General features: G+C 32.7%; 2 protein-coding genes across 3 annotated transcripts in view; one reads left to right on the top strand and one right to left on the bottom strand.

Annotated features, from left to right (window-relative positions):
* Positions 1 to 1,280: 1,280 nt before the first annotated feature.
* Positions 1,281 to 18,730, top strand: LOC118201490 (aminomethyltransferase, mitochondrial). The gene is made up of 8 exons (XM_035373607.2): positions 1,281 to 1,491; positions 2,107 to 2,338; positions 8,053 to 8,201; positions 13,331 to 13,412; positions 14,206 to 14,351; positions 15,529 to 15,715; positions 18,091 to 18,207; positions 18,476 to 18,730. The coding sequence occupies exons 1-8, from the start codon at positions 1,399 to 1,401 to the stop codon at positions 18,688 to 18,690; spliced, it is 1,221 nt and encodes a 406-aa protein (XP_035229498.1). The 5' UTR covers positions 1,281 to 1,398; the 3' UTR covers positions 18,691 to 18,730.
* Positions 18,731 to 22,908: 4,178 nt separating this feature from the next.
* The window catches only part of LOC118201491 (uncharacterized), a 219,342-nt gene continuing 218,264 nt past the window's right edge, over positions 22,909 to 23,986 (bottom strand). For both annotated transcript variants that reach the window (XM_085808427.1, XM_085808426.1), the window contains one exon: positions 22,909 to 23,342. In XM_085808427.1, coding sequence (XP_085664553.1) covers positions 23,197 to 23,342 — 146 coding nt within the window. In that variant the 3' untranslated portion in view covers positions 22,909 to 23,196. The remainder of the gene's footprint in view (positions 23,343 to 23,986) is intronic.

The following is a 23,986-nucleotide window of genomic DNA, read 5'->3' as shown; positions in this document are numbered from 1 at the left end:
GGATATAAAGTAAAATATATGCACACTCATGCATGAACACGTACACACACACCAAAAAGAAAATTCTGCAAAGTCGTTTGCTCATTTAAAAGTAGTGGACAAACATGTTCAGTAGATAATTGCTTTTAATTTAGTTGCAGTAACAATCAATAAACAATCCTAGGTGTAATTTGACAATTCTGCTAGCTAGCAGATAGTATGTGTAATGCCATTCTGAAAACTGTGGGTGACAAAAGGAAAGCACATGGTCTACGACTGTGAATTATTTACCAGTCGTCCAACCGGGATAGAAGTTAGTGACTCTGATTGCCATACTCCGGGTTTTAATCCCCGAGAAGGCCATGAATAAATGTATAATGTCTGTGTGGCATGGGGGCACTTTTAATATGTGGCTAGTCGAAAATACTTTCGAAATGTTGGTGGTAGGGGAAGAGTGGTGGGAGACCCCGGACCCAGCCCCCCAGGGCTCCTGTCTCTCAAAATTTGGGGCGAAACTGAGCTAAAGTCGGTCTGCTACTTATATGGTGCTCAAGGCTCGTGCCAACGACAGACGCATTCTTGCACTCCTTGCCACGTTTAATATCGTGGACTTGTGCTGACCTTCGCCAGACAACTGAGACTGGAAAAAAAAACATTATTTACCATGAATGTTGAACTAAAAAAATTTGGATGCTAATTTCAAGGTAAAGTTTTAATTATTATTAAAGGTATGATCAATATATTGTTACTACTGATATTTAACGTAACAAAAATTATAGCACTGGTTGCTTTATAGCACGAAGTTAGAAGGCTCCAGTTTATACTTGGCGCTGCAAAGTTATGTGAAATATATTTTGGCGAGGTATTCGTAAGGACAGAGGAGAAGATGCAAACAATTGTATCTTCTCTGGAAGATGTAAAGAAGAGTATGATACTTACTGTTCTATTTGATCCATAATTGCATTTTATAGATTGATAAGAATTAATATGCGCTACTGATTACTTAATTTTAACACTGCAATCTGTTGCAAAATGTTTGCAGGTAAAACAGAGAAGCAGAAGCCGCAATGGATGAAGTACTTAGTCGCTAATTTAATAATAAAAAAAGAACATTTATTTTCTTTTCATGTTCCGAAAAAAAAAAGAGGATTGCAGTTAGTATGAGAAAACACAAAGCTAACCAACTGTTAAGTAAATAATTTATTTCGAGACAGCATTCAAGAAGTCTAATGAAATTTCTTATCACAGTATTCGATTAGATAAGTGGCAATTGTGAAATTTCATGATAAGAAATTTTCTTTGACTGTGTGCACACTTACTGTTCGTTACAGTTGGTAACAGTATTATTTTATAATTCTATACTTTAGGCTTTTACAAGAATTCAGGTATTTCTCTTACGTTAGGTTAAGCTAAGCTGTTATGCAAAATCATTTTCGTGCAGCCGTTCGGAGGCATTTTAACCAGAATGTACTACAGTTTTTCAAGGAAAATGTGCGCTTTTTATCAAGTGGGGTAAGTAATTGCTTAAAAACACACAGCCTTAAGCTGAAATTTCTATCTGTGAATTTCTATCTTCAGCCTTGAGCTGAAATTTCTATCTGTGAATGATTTGTTTTCAAATTTTCATGCAATTTGCAGGCGCAATTTCGTATGATACAATTAAATTAATATCGTAAATTAATTTGACTCTTCTAGAAAGTATGATTAGGCATTGGTTCATAATTTAAGAAACAGTGTTCTGTATCTTATGATGCACAGCATCTATCTGTTTAATACATATATATTACTAATTAAATATTCGTTATTTTAAGAAATAACACCTCTAAAGGTAAAGCGAATTTCTTTGCCTTTTTTCATTCTTTGCCTTCTATTTAAATTCAAAGTGGTAATGACCCTAAAGCATAAATTTAGAAACAGCGGAGGTTTGCTATATTTATGGATTTGACTTCAATATTTAACATGAAATTCCACTTGTTCGTCTAATATGATGGAAGATAAACGAGATACGGAGATAATGATTTCGTATATAACGACCTCGTATTTTGTGTTTAATTCCAACATTTATTTAAGAATGAATAATATTATTTTTAGTTCTGATAAGCAAATTGAATTTTATTTCTTTTGCAGGGTAGAAAAAAAGTGTTTCTTCATGACTTCCATTTTAAAAAGAAGGCAAAATTTGTGGAATTTGCTGGATATGAAATGCCCTTACAATATTCTGATTTCAATATTATTGCGTCTCATAAGCATACACGAGAGCATGTTAGTATATTTGACGTTTCTCATATGTTGCAAGCCAAAGTATACGGAAGAGACAGAGTGAAATACATGGAAAGTCTTGTGGTGTCTGACATAAAAAGTAAGCATCATAAAAATTCCTATATTCTTTCGGTATTTACTAAACGGCAGAAATTTATGAATTTTGGTGTGGTGTAGTGGTGGTGTGGTGTATTTAATTATGGCAAAGCACACGAGGGCTATCTGCGTAAAGGGAGGGATGCCTTCGTGGAGGACTTTCTAAGGGAAACTGGCTCGTATACACGTTACACATGGGGAAAACCACGAAAACGCCCATGCAGCCAGCCCGTTTGCGGGATTCGAACCTCGGACCGAACTACCTGTGTTCGGCGACTTTACCGCTCGGCCGCTGGTGGGCCTTTATGAATTTTGAGTTTCTGCTTTCGTTTTCAGAAAATATGTTTGCGAAACTAAAACAGCAAATTAAGAAGAAGATTTAAGCATTTCAGCTACTCTTGTATTGATAACTACTTAATTACAAAGTGCGTTAGTAACAGTCTTGATATTTAGTAAGCTTCTGAGCGAAGAAATGTTAGCGTATCTCTCTCAAATTTTTTAAATCAAATTATTGCCTCTTTTTTTGAAATATGTGCATAAAAAGAATGGTATTACTTAATTTTCTCCTTCATTGGCTCAACATTTTTCTTAAAGGTGAGATTAAATTAGAGCACTGGTGAACATGAGATTTTAAATTTGGAAAGCTCCATAAACTATTTAACGAAAATGTTGATTTCTTGTCGCATAGAGCAGTAAAAGATTAATTTCATTTTGTATTATGATCCCCGAAATGTGTTTAAATTCCATTTTAATTTTTGAAATCCTTATCACTTGTTTTAAGGTGAATCTAACATATTTTTTAACATTCATTTACATAGACTTGTAAGGGATTTTAACTTTTGCCTACCAGTTAGCTCAGTTAGCTTTTCAATTTGTCCACTCATCTCTTTTGCATTTTCATTCACTTGCTCTATAAATATGTATGTGAAAGATTAAGTAAAAAAATAATGATAATTAAGAGGAGAGGCTATGATTAATTTAACCTAATTATGAACGTTGTATTTTTTTCTTTATGATATTCGATATTATGAGTTGTTGGTGGTTTGCATTTAACTGCTGAGTGAGATTAATAATTACCTAGAAATTTAGTTGCCGGGGGTAAGTCTAACTTATTTAAGTTCAGTTAGGCTTTGGATAGTGCTTGATATGAAAACCAAGTAGAGATATATCTCTAGGTTTTTAAATCAGCTGTTTTATTTTGGCTGAGTGGCTAAATGTTTGACTACTGCAGTTCGACCCAGGTTCTGTTCCTGGCGAACGGGTTGGCTGCATGATAGGTTTTCCCATGTGAAACGGTAATGCAAGCCAATTTTCGTTAGAACGTCCTTCACGAAGGCATCCCGTATTTAAGTTTGCTTTGTTATATTCAAATAATCTAGCCCAGTTGGAAATTTTCACTTTGTTATTTAACTTGAAGTCATCGGAATTTCTGTTTACTTTTAGACTCTTGAAATTCTAGTTCGAATATTAGTTTAAATATAGTTCAATTCAAATATAAATTATTTATTCAATAAGCCTGTATTTTATTTAGTCTTTATCTTATTGTTTAAAGTAAAAATTTGCTAAAGGCTGAGACAAATGCTAAAAGTTCATGTTCTTGTAAGGGTAAATGCGAGTCCTGGCTACCAACAGTTTTAGACTCATTCTGCGACTAGTTCTAAAAGGTGTGGTGGGCAGGCAATCGAGACCGCAACATTGTGATACTGAGAGCTGAATAGCCGCTGTGGCTTAAACAGCTTCACAACTTGTTTGTGTATGCTTTATAATGATGTGTTGGATGGGAGGCTTCGTTTTAATAAATATATTCGACATTAAACTCGGATTTACTGCGTTAACATATATTTTTTTAAATTTCTCCACGTTATACAAGAATATTTTGAAGAACACTAGCTGAAATATGGCTTTGAAAGTTACAGTATTCTCATCTGAATCACGAGAAGTTAAAATCTCAAGCAACCTTCCTCCGCTATTGAAAACACATTTACAACGGCTGTAGGAACAGGAGGAAACAAGCTACTCGGAGCTCATGCAGGTCCACCAGAAGGCCTGCTTTAAAATTGCTTAATACCAACCTTTTGACCCGAGTTAAAAATCCTAGCAAACGGCCTGCTGTTAGGTTATTTGAGTATGTCAAAGCACTCAAGAGCAGAAGGGAAGATGCCTTCTTGTAGGATTTTCTAAGGGAACTGGATCGTATTTACTTTACAAAATAAGGAAACCACGAAAACCACCCATGCAGTTTTTCAGTATTTCCCAGTCTTGAACCATTCAGCCACTGGCTAAATGAGATTCCTTATATTTACCATTCCATATCCCTTAAAATGCTCCTGCCCTTAGGCAGATAGTTCTCTTGTGCTTTGCTGTCATCTAAATAATGCAATTCATCTTCATGCAGAGGCCCACCAGTGGCCAAGTGGTAAAGTTGCTGAACACTGGGGGGTCGGTCCGGGGCTCGAATTCTGGCAAAAAGGCTGGCTGCATGGACGTTTTCATGGTTTCCCCATGTGTAACTTGTATACCAGCCTGTTTCCTTTAGAATGTTCTCCTTCCTTTCAGGCATATAGCTCTCGTGTGCTTTGCCGTAATCAAATAAATCAAACCATCTTCGTGCGCAGCCGACGGGCTCACTGATTTCCTCGATGTGAGTGAAAATCCATTGCATTTGAGCGACGCGTGATCTAAGTACAGATAAAATGATAATTTTAAAATTTGTTTTTAAATGTTAAGTAAAAATTAACAAGAGAATGTCACTTCAAAAATGTTTAGGTGACTAGCCTAGTTCCACCTGTCCACTGATTGCATGTCAATGACACGAACGTATTACAAAGTTAAAATTCATTGACACTTGCAAACACTTTCAGACTTTACGTAGAGTTGATGGCGGTAAGAGAAATATTAAAGAAATAACGTTAAAAATATCTGAAGTATATATTCAAGCTACTGAAATTATTCCACAGCTATCTACTGTTGCTAACATTCGGGAGAGCTTAGGCATTGCGAGTATTTGCTTAAAATTTTGCGTATGGACGCTTTCGATAAACTGGATGATTGCCAATAAATTATGGACTTCTGAAGTTATCAGTTAGTTTCGTATTTGATGTGTTACTGTAGACCTCAGTTGACACAAAAAACTTCAAACAGAATATTTTGAATGTATTTAAGAAATTCAATAAATTATACTATGTACATTTAACACTGCACCCTTGAAGCAAAGATAAATCATACAAATTGATAAAAAAGTTTAATTTCTCCATCTGCATTTGATTTTTCAACTATTACGTTTGTTACAAAGGCTTTCATTTATGATATTTCGTGTAAATGGTATGTGACATCTGTAGAGTTTCGTAACCTGGAGGATAACATTAACGTAGGTCGTGATGAATAGAAATTCATTTTAGAAGTAGACGAACTAGGCATACATCTACAACAACAGTATGGTACTATATATGTATACTTATATCCAAATTTGTCTTTACATACCCAAAAATAATGATATTCTATTACAAATCCAATCTGTGCAATACCTTTCTCCAGGAAATGTAGGCAAATCTAATTAGCATTATTCAATCAAAAGTGTTCGAACGGTTTCTGATATCACAGATACAGGCTTCGAGATGTCAATGTACTGAAGACCGCACTGCTAAAGAAGGGGAACTTAATTTCCCAAACTGTGGTTAAAAACGTTATTGCCAACATGAAAACATGTTGTGTTACGTGTGCGCAAGTCAGCAGAGATCACATTCCACATTAAATTTATAAGCCTTAGATTTTTTCTGATTTATTTTTTTTCCTTAACTCTCCTTGTAACATATTATTACCATTTTATTGTTTTATGTTGCAAATTTACATCGCATGCAGTGCTCTTAATTTTGTTCCTCTGTAATTATGTGTTATGTATAATTTTTACACAAATTTATAAAATTATATTTTATAGTTTCTGAGAAATCTGTGATTTCATGAATGCGAATATATTTCGGAACATGAGGGTATTTTAACATCCCTATAATTTTCTTTTATAAAATTTGTTTTTCTCTTGTTTACTTTAAGGAGGAAGAGCACCATACAGTACATTTGAACATATATCATAGTTAAGATAAAATAACACGCTGAATAAATATTAATTTCGAAGTCAAACAACAAAAATCAGCGTTATATTTGCAAATTTTCATAGGACTAGTTTCGATTTTACCGAACCATCATCATCAGCTGCTAAAGCGCAAATGAACGAGATAAGATAAGAATGGCTGAACAGGAGTTAAGCTACTGGCGTTAAGCTACTAGCTACGTCCTTTTTTTCCATGCTTTAGCTATAAAATTGCACGTATTTTACAGAACTTTAACTTTCGGGTCGTTTATTCTCCTATCAAAAAAATTTCGAGTTCCATACTCAAAGACTCCATTCCGGATATGAATTCCTAGGGTATTTGCAGGATTCCTTACTAGTGTGACTTAATTTACATTGGTCAAACTAAGAAAGCATTAAAATTTCGCGTTAAGGAACATGAGGCATATGTTAGGAAAAAGGAAACACAGAAGTCTTATGTTGCTCAGCATTATTGGTCCGAAAATCACACTTTTTCTTTCATTTTTCTGCAGCCAAAATTATTCAAAAAGCATCTTCCATTGGTGAATTGGATTTTCTGGAGGCGTTTCACATTCAAAAAAAAAAAAATATTTCTGCTCTAGTTAACGATCCTAATTGCAACACATCTTTCTTTGTCTTCAGCCTTTAAGGAAATTATGTTTTAGTTCTCGTTTCATCAATAGATAACGCTAGTAGCTTAACTCATGTCCAGCCATTCTTATCTTATCTAATCACTGTATCTTATCTCATTCATTTGGTCTTTTGCAGCTGAGATTGATGGCTAGGTAAAACCATCGAAACTAGTCCTGTGAAAATTTTCAAATATAACGCTGATTTTGGTTGTTTGACTTTTAAATTAATATATCAGAGTGTTAATCTGCTGTTTCTATTATTTGTAAAGGTAAAAGCAAGCTATACATTGCCAAAACCCTCGAAGTCAAAAATTATACGTGGATTTAGACATGCTTGGGATTTGAGTGTTCTTAACCTACAAGTACTTTAAGGGTCAGTAGTTTTCATGTGTTCTGGCAGCTAATGATATAGATTGTCTGCTTCCTACACTAAAACAACTCTCAGGATGATAATGTCCCTTTTCACCGATGTTGAATGGTTCAGTCGTATTTTGAAGAAAATAAAGTTATAACGTCTTCCATGGCCTGAACAATAACCATAATTTGATATCATTGAACTACAGTGATGTGTGCTGGAAATAGAGTGTGATCTCATTTTTGTCTCCCGGTGACTGTCAGTTTCTGACAGACGAACAACGTAAAATACATGTTACAACCATTCAGAGCTTGTATGCCTCCATTTTGAGAAGCTTCCAACCAGTTTTGGATGCTAAAGGTGATCCTACGTCTTGTTAGATACACGTATAGTTATATATGTATAGTATAGATACTACTTGTTACACATATAGATACTTGTTAGATACTTCGTATCTCTAAGTGTTTTTATTATTTTGGACAAACCCTGTATCACTTTGAGTGCATGCTCTCAATCTGAATTCCATTAAAAGTCCAAAAGACACCGAGTAACATTTTTTAGTGTGCAAGTAAATTTAAGTTATATTCTGAATTCTTAGATAATTTACTTTTAATTTAGTAGTTATTCTTTTTATACTATTTTCATAGGTTTGAATGAGAATCAGAGCACCTTAACATTATTTACAAATGATCGGGGTGGAATTATTGATGACTTAATTGTCACTAAAACAGATAAGGACTATCTGTACTTGGTATCAAACGCCGGTTGCGCCGACAAAGATTTGGCACATTTACAAGTAGGTAAGCACATTCTGCTCATTCCATTAAAAATGAACTGTGTGACTTGCTTTATTTTACAAAAATGCAAAACAAAGTATTCAAGCAACAAAATTATATATATTTTCATGTTTATTCGATTGATAAACATTTTTACAATATTTCATAGTTTTTATTTATTTCTACATTATCACATTTACGTATTCTGCCGATCCCTCTTAAACTGATTCCCCTTGATCACCCAGTACCAGTCAGTGTTCTCATTTAGTGAGCAATCCTTCTGTCACTCTAAAGGTTCAATTATCCGTTAGTGACATATTAGGGAAGGAATATGAAGAAATGACTTAGACTGAGTGGTTATGTCTTGTAACTTTATCGTAATGGAGGTGTACTTTTTCATGGCATTGTGGACAAAGAGACTGAATTTCTTTGAAAAACGAGTTGGAGCATTATTTTGATAATAAAAAAGCTTAAGTTTTTACATACGTTTTCAAAAGCTGTTAACTTTAATTTTGGGCTGAACGATAAACAAGCTGAATCATAAATTCATTATGGAAAGTTTGTTTGAATATTTGAAACGAAATTTCTCCACGTTTCTATCCATTTTTCGATGATAAATTGATTTTTTTTGTCTTACTGTTACTTAGATAAGCTGAGGCTTCATCAAAAGTAGCAAAATATATCCGTTTATGGGTGGCTTATTGATTTTGATAAAAAGTTCTGTACCGCCATTCCATTTCATTTGCATCCCTTGGCAAATGCGGCGAATATTATGCTTTTTAACAGTTTTACACTTAAATCTTTATTATTAATTTATTTACTATTGATTCAGAGCATTTGTATGCAAGATGAAAGACCTCATTTTACAATGCCAGCACAACAGAATACCATAAACCTTCTTTAAAGAAATTGTGATAGGCATTACTTTTAAGTTTCTTGATTACTTTTAAGTTCCTACTCTTAACGATAGATCAATGTGATATTTAATTGTAAGGCTGCTTGATAGGCAACGTTTATCACTAGTCCTTATAATATAAGCTTTAAGTAATTGTTTAACTATATGAGAAATATTCTTCAAGATACGTAGTTAGGAATTAAAAAGTAATCCTTCCAAGTGTCTTTTCTGTTTAATGGTCAGTAGATCTGGAAAATCTCGTGTTCAGTTGCCAGCGATGGCAAAGCTGTTTCTTTAATATTTCTGCTCACAAAGGTACCTTATGAGACCATAACTTTTTTTTTTTTTGTCATTGAACGCAGTTAGCATCGAATGAAACACCTGATATGTGACGATGACTACAGCATCAAGCAATACTAGTTAACTGACAGAAAACTAGTTTCTTTCAGCAGTTACTTTTCTTTAACGTTTTTTTCCTAGTGGCGGGCACTTGCCCATAACAGCACTAGTCACTTGCCTATAACGGCACTGGTCACTTGCCTATAACGGCCAAAGTGCCAGATGTGATGGCCATTTCATTATGGAGGCACCTAATAGGCGGCCATCGCTACCTTCCTATGAAGGGGCAGACAATTTTATATCCATGCCTTCTCCGGGATTCGAACCCGAGCCCTTCGGTATCGCAATCAGGCTCCCCTGACCACTATACACGTCTGGGCGGATTTTCTTTAACTTCATACTGTTCTTGTATAAGCGAAATATAATGTTTTCCGCTTTTGTACAGCACAACATATCTTCGTATCTGTGGAATTAATTTCTAGTTTTGCTAAAAGTTTTTATTCATATCTTTGTTAGCTCACAGTGAAAGCCCGGTTCAGTTTGGATAATTAAATAAAATTACAAAATGCCTTGAATTGGAAATTTCTTTCATGACCATTCTGTATTTGATTTCAAAGTCAGAAAAAGCTAAAAAAAGGGGTACAACTCTAATATACGCCCTAATTTCACCAAATGTGGCGATATGTGTTCTGCGCTGGTTTTTGGCGCGATTGCGTGTTCTGTGGCAACCCTGTTGATGTTGAAAAATCTTTCACTGGAGCTCGTTGGTTCGCCTCTGTGTCTGAGAAGATGGGAGGGAAAGATAAAATGGTAGTTGTTGAATTGAAGTTTGGCAAAAGGAAATATGATTGTGGCTATCCTGTTGAGGGGTAGTGGGTATTTGGAAGTGTGGAAAGAGGGTCTGGGAGATTATTTTTAATGGCAGTGCAAAATAGAAGTAGGGATTTGTGATTTTATTTATTTGTGAACCATAGTATAAATTTTCTGGATAGTGTGTCTGGCTGTCGTGTAAATACGATAGTGATTACGTGGCGGCATGTTAAAGGCGGAATGAAATTTATATTTCTGCTATTCGAAAACGCATTAATTCATGGTAAGTGCATTTTATTTTATCCTTGTTCTGATTTTGTAGAATGTTATGTTCATTGGTTCTTTAGTATGAATTTCTGTCGTTATTGTTGTTTTTTTAAATTGTTTGAAATTTATTTTAGTTTATTTTGTTGTTTAGTGTATAGACTGTACAATTCGTAGATGTTTTTTAAAGTTGAAACAGAACGCTGTGTACATGGTATTATTTGAAATTTATTGTTGTTATGTTATTTTATTAAAGCGAGGAGTGCGTAGATCGTAGATTCCTTCCTTGCCTAAATTGTGCAATTCGTAGAATTTTTTTTAAGTTTAAACAGGATGCTGTGTACATGGTATTCTTTGAAATTTATTGTTGTTATGTTAATTTATTAAAGCGAGGTGTGCGTAGTTTGTAGATTCGTTCGTTGCCTACATTGTGCAATTCGTAGATGTTTTTTTAAGTTAAAACATGTCGCTGTGTACATGGATTCTTGTCAAATATTTTTGGTTAGAAACTTTACGTTTTTGCTATCTAAATTGTTTGTTTTTGTTTCGGATTTTTAGCTAAATTGTGTGTTCAAAACGTAGTTTTTGCATGTGCGAAAACCGCGTTTTTGGAGACATTTTAGGCTAAAAGTTCAAAATGTAGACAAAAAATTTAGATAGTAAAATGGCAGCGTGAAGTTTCTCGCCAAAAATATTTGGCGACTTGAGGGCGCATATCAGAGTAGTTCCAAAAAAGGTTTTGCAATAGTAGGTGAACAGTAGAAGGCAACATCTATTTCCCCGATCGAAAAGCAGAAACATAGCAATCAGTAGAACAAAAATGTTTTGCATACAAGTTTAAAGCCTTTTTCTATACGTAGTTTTAAAGTGTTTTGTAATTAAATCATAAATGGTCACCTATTATTAATGCTTTTGGTACATAAACTTTAACCTCATTTACCTTTAAACCTACAGTTCACTTAAGTTTATTGCAATATAAGTACATTTAATGCATAAGCACTCACGGTAACACAAAGAAGGTTAAAGAAATATTAAATTTGAGATAATAATTGATAATAATTTTAAGTTTTTTAGATAATAATTTAATTTCTTCCAGATTTTAGTGATACTGCGATTGTCAACTAGTGTGGTTTTTCCAGTGCGGGATATGATTGCGCACTATAAAATAAAAAATAACTTTTTGCCCTTATTTTAAAATAAAAAAAAACTCTCATGAAAAATTAAAGAAATTACAACTAAAGTATCTCGAAAAGAGTTGAAGACATTAATACCAAATGTTATCTCAACAATAGTTGGCGTCCATTATGAAAGCATAAGCATTTTAAATTGAGAATCACGTATTGCGTATTAAAGCCCCTCATGTGGAGGTAAAAAAATTATGTATTAATTGTAAATATATATTATTATGAGGATGCTCGGTTTGCTTCCATTCATCTCATAATTATACGAGAATTCATAGAAAATAAAATTGTACTATATTTATTAAGAAGAAGCACAGTTATAGCAATCATTAAGACCCAAAATAAAGGCTAATTTATGTTTATTTAATGCAATTAATTAGTTTGGGAAATGTAAAGAATTAGTTTAATTGAAACTAACAGGTGTGAATACAAAAAAAAAAAAAAAAAAAAAAAAAAAAAAAAAAAAAAAAAAAAACATACTAAATTTGACAAAACTGTTGGAAATGCATTGTTTCTTACTTTCATAATGTCTTAAAACTGATTTATGATTTACTAACTTCTGTTTATACCACATAGTTGCATTTTAATTTAGTAAAAACAAAGCAATGTTAGCTTACATGTTCTTCTAATAGATAAATTTATTTTTAAAACAACTAACATTTTTAACTTTATATTTCATTAAAAAATCACCATAGCGTCAGATGCTTCTGTCTTTGAGATTAGTTATTTCTGTTATTTAGATGAAAATTCTTTTACCCGTGTAGTATAATTTAAAATCAATTAACAAAGTTTTACAAGAACTTTCCTTTTCATGATTTAAAAGCATTTTAGTTTTCGGAAACATTTGAAGACCTGTGAATTAAATATACATGCTCTTTACAAAAACTGCTCTCTTGAAAATAATCCTAGTGTGGAAGAATTGCACAGTAAGAGGTGCTCTCCAATTAAAAATAGTGAACTTAGTTAAGAAATTTCTTTATTAATATTTAATAAAATAACCTTTTTATTTAGTCTTAAAGTAATAGAAGGAGAACAACTTGTGCTAGAGACGAAACTTCCACTACTTTTGGATATTTAAATTAACATAACAGACAATTATATTACAACATTTATAACTCAGTCTCAGACTACATATAGGATAGAATAAAGGAAGTTGGCTCAGTTATTTTCCTGGCACGTATTTTTAAAGATTGACTAGTGAGATGCTAAAGCCGGAAAATAAAACTTTTAAGCATTGCTGGGGAGAGTACTATCAGCAAGACGCTGTTGTTAGAAGCTCTAATCTAACAATACAAAACTATTTGTATTCTGGTGAAGAACACGGAAAAGAGAACCTGTAATAAATACTTAAGTTCTAATAACTGGTTAATTATTATAAGGTATTTTACAAACGTTTACAAATTTTAGTTAAATATCTTTAATAAAATAAAGATTAAATAATATTTCTTCCCGCTTAATAAAATATTTTACTTTAAATTGCTGAAATCTTAAAATTATTTTTATTATTATGTGTGAAAGTGTTAATCAATAAAAAATTTGATAGTAAATTTTTCTTGAATAATTAGATAGCAAAACATTTTATTTTTTCAGGATATATTTATTGAAGAAAATGTTTAATTTAACCACCTTTTTTATAAGAGTATTGTGGTTTTTTTTGTAGAAGAGAAAAGAAGAATTCAAAATGAAAGGTGCGGACGTGGAAGTCGAAGTACTAGAAGACAGGGTACTGTTGGCAGTACAAGGTAAGGAATAAGGAATGTTGAATGTTATGGATAGACCAGGTTTCTTTTCCATTGTAGATACAGCTAAAGAAAACTGAAGGAAAATTATTGGAATAAATATGAAATAAGTTTTAATGATGCAGTGAACATTCATAAAGAGTAAGAAACTGAATTTGATAGTTACCTACATGCTTTTATTTAGATTTTGTTTTTCATGGTACTTAAAAAAAATCTTCGTTAATTTGCAGTTAAAACTTCAATCAAAAAAATCTCCTTACTTTAAAAATGCATTAGCAGTAGAAGGGCTATAACCCGGAAATGCTGAACACATGCCCAGGATTATAAGCATACCCGGGTTGCTAGCAGTATAACCTCATGCATGAACTAAATGAGAATTATTTTTCCTTAGAAAATCGTTTGCTAGGTCATTACTTCCTATAGGCACATAATTGAAAATCACGCTGAGGTTAAAGCGTGATTTTCCAAAATAAAGTAATCCAGTCAAACCCAGTTTAAAACAAATCTCTTAATATTAACAAAAAAAAAAAAAAAAAAAAAAAAAAGACATTATACAGATTCGTTTTTTAACTTCGTTAAACAAATTTAAAATTAAACCTAAGGAATGTTTTATGTATTTAATAAAGGTAAGTGTATTTCAGTTTAATTTATAGAGTAAAATTTCTTATTTTTAACACTTCAGAAACAGGTGTTGATAAAACTGTCTTTGAAGATGTGTAATTTTCCTTTGAACCTAAAATAAAAACACACGTTTCATTCCTACCCTTGATGCATAATAAAGAGCATTTCTTTACAGGTCCTGGTACAGCAAAAGTGCTGGACCCTTTAGTTGGATGTGATCTAAGTGACCTGACTTTTATGACATCTACTTGTTCATCAATTTGTGGCGTTGATGACTGCAGAATTACCCGTTGTGGATACACTGGAGAAGATGGAGTTGAGGTATGCACGTTCAAAAAATATGTGATCATATAATAAGGTTATTAAACAGACTTTTGCTAAGTAAGTTTCTGCTAAATACAAAGTGCTGATTTAATATTTAAAAATTTCATATAAACTTCTCTCAAAAATTAAGGGATATATGCAGTTGTGTGAAAAAGATGATGCAGAAAGTCCCTGCATTTTGAACCGTAATTCAGGGACTTCCATCATCTTTGTCAGCTTAAACGAAAACTGATAAAAAAGACATTAAAATTTTAAATATATTAATTTAATGAAAACAACTTAATCATAGCAAGAGACGATTACAGTCTAAAACACAGTGAGAGCCTAAATACGAAACGCTTTCAGTATTTTGATATGACGTTTACATCAAAGTTCAGACGCGACCAGATAAAATTTATCCCACAGATCCGGTAAATTTTTCGTAGATTAAAAATCGTCACAGAAAGCAGAATATTCTAGATTAAGCTCTCCTGAAGGTAACGCGTCTGCGTTGCGTTCTGTTTGTACAATAAGGTAAATGAGAAAAAAGGTAATCTGAAAAGTTTATGAGCTTCTTTAAGCAGTCTTTATTAATGATATCAAACATTTTCATCTATGAAATAGAAACGAAATGCTCATGCCAGCATGATGATATCACTTATTGCTTCTTCTCGGTAAACTTGGCAGTTGTTATTTTGAGAAAAATATAGCAGGCAACACATACACTCTCTCTCTGTAGATATTGAATGAAAAATTAAAGGCATGAATGGACTTTGTAAGTGAAAATCGCTGCTAAGACTAAACTGAAATTTAATCAGTAAGTTTCTGAATATAATAATTTCCTAGGAAATGAAGAGTAAATCTAATTCTAACTGAAATAAGGAAATGTTAAAACTTAAGAGGACTATGATAAAACTATAAAAAACTTGTAATAAACTTAAAAGAAATTTCAAATTTGTATTGGTATGCCTCAAAAACTTACATTTTAAAATAAAATAAAAAGAGAAACAATAGTATAAATAGTATACATATATACAAAAGTAAGTAAATTAAACTGCCCATTTCTCGGAAGAGGCTGACTTATCAAGGGAAGTGCTGATTCTGGGAGAAGTGTTAATTCCCCTTGATAAATCAGCGCTCTTCCGAGAAATCAGAAGTATTTACTTACTTTTTTTAATCTCATACTGTTTTATAGATATCCTTACCAGAAGAGAAGAGTCAGTTTATTTTAGAAAGGATATTAGAGTCTGATTTGGATGATGTAAAGCTTGCTGGATTAGGAGCAAGAGATACATTGCGATTAGAAGCTGGACTATGTTTATATGGAAGTGATATATCTGAAACAACTACGCCTGTAGAAGCAAGTCTATCATGGACAATTGGTAAGAAACATTTTCAGAATTCTTTCTCTGGAAGAGAAGGGAGAGGAAGAAAAAATCAAAAGAGTGTAAGACTTTCAAAGTGTAATTATGAGTTACTGTAGAAAGTGACGAATATTAAGAATTAGTTAGCGAATAATCGCTTAAGTTCGTGTGACAAGAAACAACAAGATGGAAGGGTAACTAACCCTTTATTATTCCAATAAGATTTAACAAAACTCCGTCTTGGAGTGTACAATCAAAGCCGACACTTGGGCTTGAACTTAAGAGACTAAGAATTAAACTAAAACTAAGATTAACTAAAGAAATATAGCCGAAGCTATCAAGATCTAATCGAGTTGGCCCCTTAACTTTATTTGACTGCGAAGCTTAACAAGGGCCTGAGTACGGCCGAGCGTAATAACAGCTTTGAGAGAGAGTGGCCAAAAGGTAGACGCGCGTAACTTCTGATTCTCTCTCACTCTTTAAGTAACTTCGCGGTTTAAATACCGCTCCTCCTCATTAAGTATTCAGAAAGATTCCAAAACTACGTTCTGGCCGGAAGTAGTAAGTTGAAGTTAAGAATTTGACAGGAAAGGAAATTTAACTTAAAATTTAACTATTAATAAAATTAACATAATTCTTACAAGAGTAATGCATTTTTCTAATGTAAGTGTCACTTGTTTGTGATTTTTAATTTGTATAGTAAATATAGAGCATTGGCACGCTAAAACTTTTAAGATATTTGCAGGGCTTTAAATTTTCATTGTCTGCATATTTACTATTTTGAAGAATTTATGAAGTTTAGCATGACAATTATTACATCCTAGTGGCTTTAACATCAAAGTCATTTGGAAAACTCCCAATCCGTACTCGAAAATCAAAGTTTGTATCCGAAGACGTGTTGTACTTGTTCCTAGTCCATTTCTGGCATTTCCCATACCTTAACGATGAAGTAAAGAGCGAAGTAATGAGTTCTAATTTTTATATCAGTAAGCGATAAACAAAAGTGACTAGATTTCGTAGAGAAAAGCGTAAGGAATGTGATGGAATCTTCTTGTGAGAACGTCTCTGGAATATTTCAGAAAATGGACGAGCAATTGGTTGAAGGAGCACAACAAATCGCTTCTGTCAATTAACAACGTAATTACTAAATATCTCTCAGGTTACGTTTTGGAGTTTTTATGCAGTTTTGAACATGGTTAGGAAGAAAAAGGTGGAGGAAAGAAGAAAGAGGTGGAGGAAAAAAAGAATTTCACTCGAATCCCATTCATACGATAATATAGTTTATAAAAGAGATGTACGAAAGTTCGTAGATAATGGTCTGCATGTTCAGTTTGAGTGCAAATAATCTTAAGATACTGAAATCAATGAATGTTTATAAATCAGTTACGAATTATTTCAGGGTTAGAGAATTCGTTTCATCTCATTTATTTCATTATTGCTTATTTTGAACTTAAGAAAACACTAGTTCGAGGCAAACCGTATGAATAATCATCATCAAGTGCAATTAGGTTTAGTCCAAAATAAACCGTATGAATAATCATCATCAAGTGCAATTAGGTTTAGTCCAAAATAAACCGTATGAATAATCATCATCAAGTGCAATTAGGTTTAGTCCAAAATAAACCGTATGAATAATCATCATCAAGTGCAATTAGGTTTAGTCCAAAATAACCCGTATGAATAATCATCATCAAGTGCAATTAGGTTTAGTCCAAAATGCTTGAGAAAGCATTACGGTCTCATTTTAATCTCTACTCCGAAGAAGGACCTACATGAATCTCCCTCGAAGCCGAGAAGGGGGTGGGAGATTTCATTCTAATTTTAGGTTTTTTTATTTAATTTTTCAATCATATTTGACATTTTTGTCAATGAACCTAATAAACCAGTTCAGAATGCGGACATTTCAAATTTATTGATCCGAAAGGCCTTTCAGAAGTTAGTGGTAAAGGAAAAGGGACATGAGATGCTTAGATTCGCTTAGATTCAACGCACCGTTTGTTGAGTTACCAAATTTATCAAAAGAGGAAGATAAATGGAATCATGTTTTGCATTTAGAGATACGAATACAGGCAAATAACCCTTGCGTACTTTTCATGGATTAATAATTGATTATGACACATTTGAACAAAAGTGTAAAAAGAAAGTGGTTATAGCATTTTTTGGATAGAAAAAACAATTTTATTTAACACTGAAATACTGTTGTCATATATTTGGAAGTACAAGAAGTAATACAGTTTGCCTGATATGATACACTTTAGCAGGAGTTTATTTATATAACGTTGAGATCAGAATTTTTGGCACTTAAGTTTTAACCAAATAAACGATATGTTAATAACTATTGATCACAGGTTTACAATTTAATAAAATTAAGCGTGTTCTGGTATGTTTTGAAGGTAAAAGACGTAGAACTGAAGGTGGATTTCCAGGAGCGGAAATAATTTTACCTCAGCTGAAAGAAAAACCAAAACACAAAAGGGTTGGTTTCCTTTCTACTGGACCCTGTCCTAGAGGTAAGCAGAAATATTTTGATAAGAGCAAAGTATATGATTTCTAAATTTATCCTGCAAAAAATTCAAAAAGCAGAAACAGAGAATTGTTTAACAGATATATATGTCTAATTGAATCTCAGGGCAAAGTAAATTATCAAATGTCATTAGGATGTTAAAAACTGTATTTTAATTCTGGATAAATAATGTCATATTGCTGCATATACGTTGCAGAGAAAAGTATGTATTTACGTTTTATTTATTCTAAAAGAAATTTTATATTATGTTACAGCTCATGCTCCAATAATGAATAAAGAAGGGAAAACTATAGGAGAAATAACAAGTGGATGCCCATCTCCTTGCTTAAATAAAAATATTTCTATGGGATATATAGAAACATCATCATCGAAAGTTGGAACCCAAGTCACTTTCTTAATTCATAAAAAAGAATTCGCTGGAACCATCGTAAAAATGCCATTTGTACCAACAAAGTATTACTTTAAGTAATATGTAATATACATGAAAATTAAATTTAGTTTAATAGTTATTTAATTATTCTAAGTATTGAAGTAAAGAAGAATAGGCAAGTATAGTAAGTACTATCAATTAACAATAAGATTTTAAAATATAATTTAAAATAATATAAAATTTGTTTTAGGAAAGAAATGAACTTAATTTGCATTCCTTCAATGAAAAGCTTTTAGGGAAGTATTTCTGGGAGGAAAGGGGGAGAATATGGAGAAACTTTTACATAATAAAACATAAATATTGGGCAGTAGAGTAAAAAGTCTCTTTTTGATAACAAAATGTTTGAAAATGATGGTTATTAAGTGCAATTATTTTTCATTTGATGTCTTAAGAACCTTCTATTTTATTTTACGTGTTCTGCAAGGTATGAATTCAAACTCGAATGCGGATATAAGATTTAAAAGTTTACTACAGAGTATCATAATTTCAAGTTGAATGTTACAAGCTGAAAAACGTGATCTTCAATTCAAGTATATTTGACAAGAGTAAATTTCCGACTGGGATGACATAAAAGCATTCATCTTTTTTTGCGTGATCTTCATTCAGTATTTATACATATTTCACACAAACTTGTCACATTTTCTTTCATACTGAATCTCATAAAACTCAGTTATTTAGAACTCATTTGAGAAGGGTTTAACTACTCGTTCTAGAAAGAAAGTGGCCACTAGTTGAAAGAAAACATTTTTGGAAATATTAACCAAGTTATTTTACATACACACACATTTATGTGTGTACATATATATGTATATATATCTATACCCACACACACCAAACACTAATTTAAATACGGCGGTAGCGGTAGCTCACCTTATGTTCTGATCCCCAGGACCATTTTACCTAAACAGCTCGAGATAGAGTCTGGATCCAACTCCTAATATTCAGCAGTCTTTAACCACTCGGCAACTGGTGAGGCTTCTTACCAGGCAAAAATCACGCGTATTCTAGTAAAACCAATTTCCCCTTTATGCAACAAAATCTCATGAAAAGGGGCACCATTTAAAGCGTTTATCATCCATTACCCTTTTTGGGCTAAACCGTGGATTCGAAATATTTTCTACCAGCTTTACTATAAAAGAAAGACACAATTTTTTTCCCTTTCACAGAAAGTTGCAGATCTCTCGTCTTTCAGTCAATGAACGATCAATATGAAAACTTCATTTTTGCTGTTCAGATGAGTTAATTGTTCCCTTTTGCACGATAATATTAATGGTCATCTATGGTTGGCTATTTTACATCAGGTAATAAAACGATAAAAATTTCACGAACGAATTCTTCCCAAATATTTTCATGTGTAAAAAACAGCTGCAAAAAGGTAATTTTATGTTGTTTTATTTAACTTGACGTCTCTGTTTGTTCCCATCAAATCATGAAAGTAATTTTGATCTCCTTCTACCGATTCAGTTTTCTTCAAATTTTCCATATACATGTAATTGCGATAAAAATACGGTATTCCCGAAAAATTTTCAAAATTTGATGCGCGTATTTTTTATTTAGCGTTGAAATTTTCTCATATATCCTTCTCTAGGTATCAAACATTTCAACGAAGAATTTCGAGATTTGCACCATCAGATATATAAAAGAATAATCTTCTAAATAAAGATCTTTTTAAATGTCTAAAGCATTTAAAAAAAGTCATTCGATTTCTCTAGCTATTATTCGGTTGCTAAAATGGTGGACTTTTAAAGAAAAAAAGTTTAATTTTTCATTTTTGCGAGCCCCATAATTTTACGGTTAATGAAATCATGGAGGTAAATGGAATTGATCATGGGGATTATTAATGAAACCATGATATGAGACTGGATTTAATGAATATATATTTCGTTGTTATATTGATTATAAATTCAAGTTTCCTACTTTTAGAGGCCATAATTTTCATTTTTTCTGACGTTTTTGCATTTTAAAGACTGAAAAGTATAAATTAAAATGTATAAACTTAAAAACTTTATGTTGCATGCTTTAGTTAAATCCATTAAAAATTAAAAAATAGTTTTCTTAGTTATCATAATATTCTTAACTGCATGTGATTAAAATACTTTTTTATTTTACAAAATCAAAACGTTTTTCATGCATTTTATTACTGGATACTGATGAATCAATAACATTGTATTAAAACGTATAATTGTTTGACAGTTAAGGTTTGAAACTGAAATACGGGAATAAACAAGACACAAACAAGTTCAAGACTGTTTAAATTACTCATCGAGCTTACTTTTCTCCCTTCTTACGACACAATTTTGACTGCCTCCTCGGAGCTCGGAGCGGTATCTCATCTTCTCAAGTTCTTTTATAAGTCTGAACGTGTAAGCAAGTGGAAATCGTACGGTTACCGTTTCCTTTCTACTGAACGTGATGGGTCTAACACTTGTCTCCGGTAAGGATTTTGTCCAACTAATCATTTCATTCTTTCACTCTGATATAAAAATGCAACAGTTCGGGAGTATCATTCCTTACGTTGATCTGTCATTAGATGAAGCACCCATCGAGCTCAAATTTGGTGAAAACAGACACTCTGCTACAATATGATAGACATTCCCATTCCAAGTACCCTGTTCAGCCGCGATTAATAATAATGATAATATAAGCCGCGATTAATAATAATGATTCGCCTGCTTTCTAGAATCAATTCAATACCACGATTAAATTTGTCCTCCATTCCTGAAATTAACAGACGTCATTGTTGGTAATCGTCTTCAACATCCGTTCGACCCTTTTTAAACACTGCTCATCATTTTGCGATTGTATCGGACGAAACTGCTTCATCGCTATTACACTTCATGCAACTGACGATGGATCTCCGTAGAGCTATGCCTTGCCAGGTCTTGATTATTACTTGGGCATATGAAGCTGAGATCTATAGTCTCATTTTTAAGGGAGCCCCCAACTATTTCTATGTACGAGTATTAATTTAAATCCTACATTTTTCCCTATGAAAACTGGAAGAATGGGCTTTGGGATCTTTTGATGGAATGCTATGCGTTGGCTCCAGGCTGTCTTACTCGGGCTGTTCGCCTTTTTCCCCAAAGAAATTTGTCACATTTAGTTTTAATGTAGTTAATACTGATAATATTTTACGATTGCGAAAGCTATTACTTTAGAAATTCATTTCAGTATTCACAGGATAGTATACAAAATTTTAGTAATGCCTTGTCTTTATTTGAAAAGGCATGCTGTCATTTTAAATGCCGAAAATTCGGTTGATATATCTTCAGTAAAAATTGTTGATCGTATATCATACGTCCTGGAAGAAGTGACCATTTGTTAATAACAAAGATCAAAAGACGTTAGTTGAACAAAATGTCTTAATTTTGAAAGTACATGCGTTGGTCTTTTATTCCACATAGACACGAGGCTTGTATGACATTATTGAGGCATTTATTTATGACACAAGTTTTTTAATATTCTCATCTTTCACCTGAGTGTTAACTACTAATGAATGCATTTATCATGTTCTAGAAATTTTTATTGCCAACCAATTATTTTCCCAAATCCACAAAAACATCCTGTCTGATCACATCGCTTTTATATAATATCTGCTTCCGAACTTCCACTGGGAAATTTGGAGGTAATCGGCCTACGGACCCGATTTCTCTCTAACTATTAGCACCTTCTCACAAAGTTAAAAGACGTTTTGGAGTAGATGGTGCTTTGCACAAACAAAACAAAGAGTTCCAGAAAATGAAACTGGATTTTTCAACACATGGGTATAATAGCTGCTTCAGGGCCGTGAGTGCCTCTGAGGAGTAATAACATTAGATATGCACATTTAAAAATAGAAATAGTTATACTCAATAACTTTATTTCGTGCTTTCTTTATTTTCAAAAGGGTATAGCTTTCTGGATATGGTATGCATGTTTTTGATAGCTTCTTTTACGTGCAGAGAAAAAAAATCTAGAAATGAGATATTTGAATTCAATCCTGTTAAAAAGGAAATGAAATATTTATGTCACATTCAAGTCCAGTTAGAAGGAACCATTATAATGGTCCGCTTGGTTTCTAATTCAGATATGAAAGTTCAGAAAAGGACGATGTCTGGTTGTATGAAGATTTATTTTCAGGGTGAAAAAATAAGAGTTCGAACTGTGCGGAAATTTTGTATTTTATAGATCCGATTGCTTGTTGACTGAAATATGTTTAAATTGTTTAAAATTTTTATATTACGTGAGAGTGTTTGTTTGCGAAATAAATAACTGAAACAGGTATAGAAATCTATTTATTATCAATCCTTAAAAAACGCTTATGAAAACTACATTGAGAAACTAAAATATAACTAAATATGACATCTGACCACGTCTGGGACTTGAGGTATTTGTTCTCTTTCTGGCATTCCACGAATGTTCACATTAATAAATTATTACAAATAAAGCATATGTAAGCTCCTTATTAATATAAATGATTATATATATAAAAAGATTAATTCTCAAATTTATTTTCTTTCATTTAGACCAAAAAAATAAATGTTTTCTCTGTTCTTAAAGGAATTGTCAGTCTTCTTGACTTCCATCCTGAGGTGTTGTTCCTAGATCAATGCCTTTTATTTCAAGATATTTGTTCACCATGCTTTTCCAGTTAATAACTGAACTAATAGGCCGCAGATCACCATGACTTCCTTCTACGCTCTGCCGAAAATCTGAAAATAATTAATACATGTAAAATTCTTTCTTCTTCAAACAACCATTAATTTATCATTTTTGCTATTACGATTCAACTATTTATAAACCCTTCTGTTAAACAACTGTCTTTTTTGTGCGAATATATACGACCGAATATGCACACCAGTATCTTATTTTTGTTGCTAAAGTTTTGTTACAGGGTAAACAACCATGTGAAGACTGCACATAAACATTTAGAAAGACTTATGACATTCCTTACAAAATGAATAATGCTATCGAATTGCTGTTAATCGCTAATGCCAAATTACGCGCGAATTAAAAACAAAAAGTACGTCACCTCAGATTTCGAAGATACACTCAAGAACGTTGAAAATAGCGCACCAAGAAGGGAGCATCGGATTGAAATGAGATTTAAAACACATAGTGATACAGATGAGAAATTAATTTGATTCAAAATCAAGACAACTAAACATATACAGTGTGTACAATTAGATAAATGTACTGCAACTTTAGTAATGCGTCGGACGGCCTCCTGCTGTAGTACATGCCGCAGCACGGTCTGCCGTTGAATTGATTAGACATCTGAAGTTGTTCTGAGGCAGATAGCCCACAAACCTTGAACAGCCACTTCCAAATAAGGTACAGAGTAACACGGCGGCAT

Source organism: Stegodyphus dumicola, chromosome X1 (assembly GCF_044657685.1).
Source record: "Stegodyphus dumicola isolate Sdum_Otavi_A_Nest chromosome X1, ASM4465768v1".
In the NCBI taxonomy this organism is placed as follows: Eukaryota; Metazoa; Arthropoda; class Arachnida; order Araneae; family Eresidae; genus Stegodyphus; species Stegodyphus dumicola.
The sequence above is the reverse complement of the archived record's forward strand: the minus strand, read 5'-3'. Positions and strand labels throughout refer to the sequence as shown.

Coding starts and splice junctions, on each gene's coding strand:
- LOC118201490 (XM_035373607.2), top strand. CDS start 1,399: ATGCAAAATCATTTTCGTGCAGCCGTTCGGAGGCATTTTAACCAGAAT. Junction 13,413..14,205: donor GGTACTGTTGGCAGTACAAG/GTAAGGAATAAG, acceptor ATTTCTTTACAG/GTCCTGGTACAGCAAAAGTG. Junction 14,352..15,528: donor CTGGAGAAGATGGAGTTGAG/GTATGCACGTTC, acceptor ACTGTTTTATAG/ATATCCTTACCAGAAGAGAA.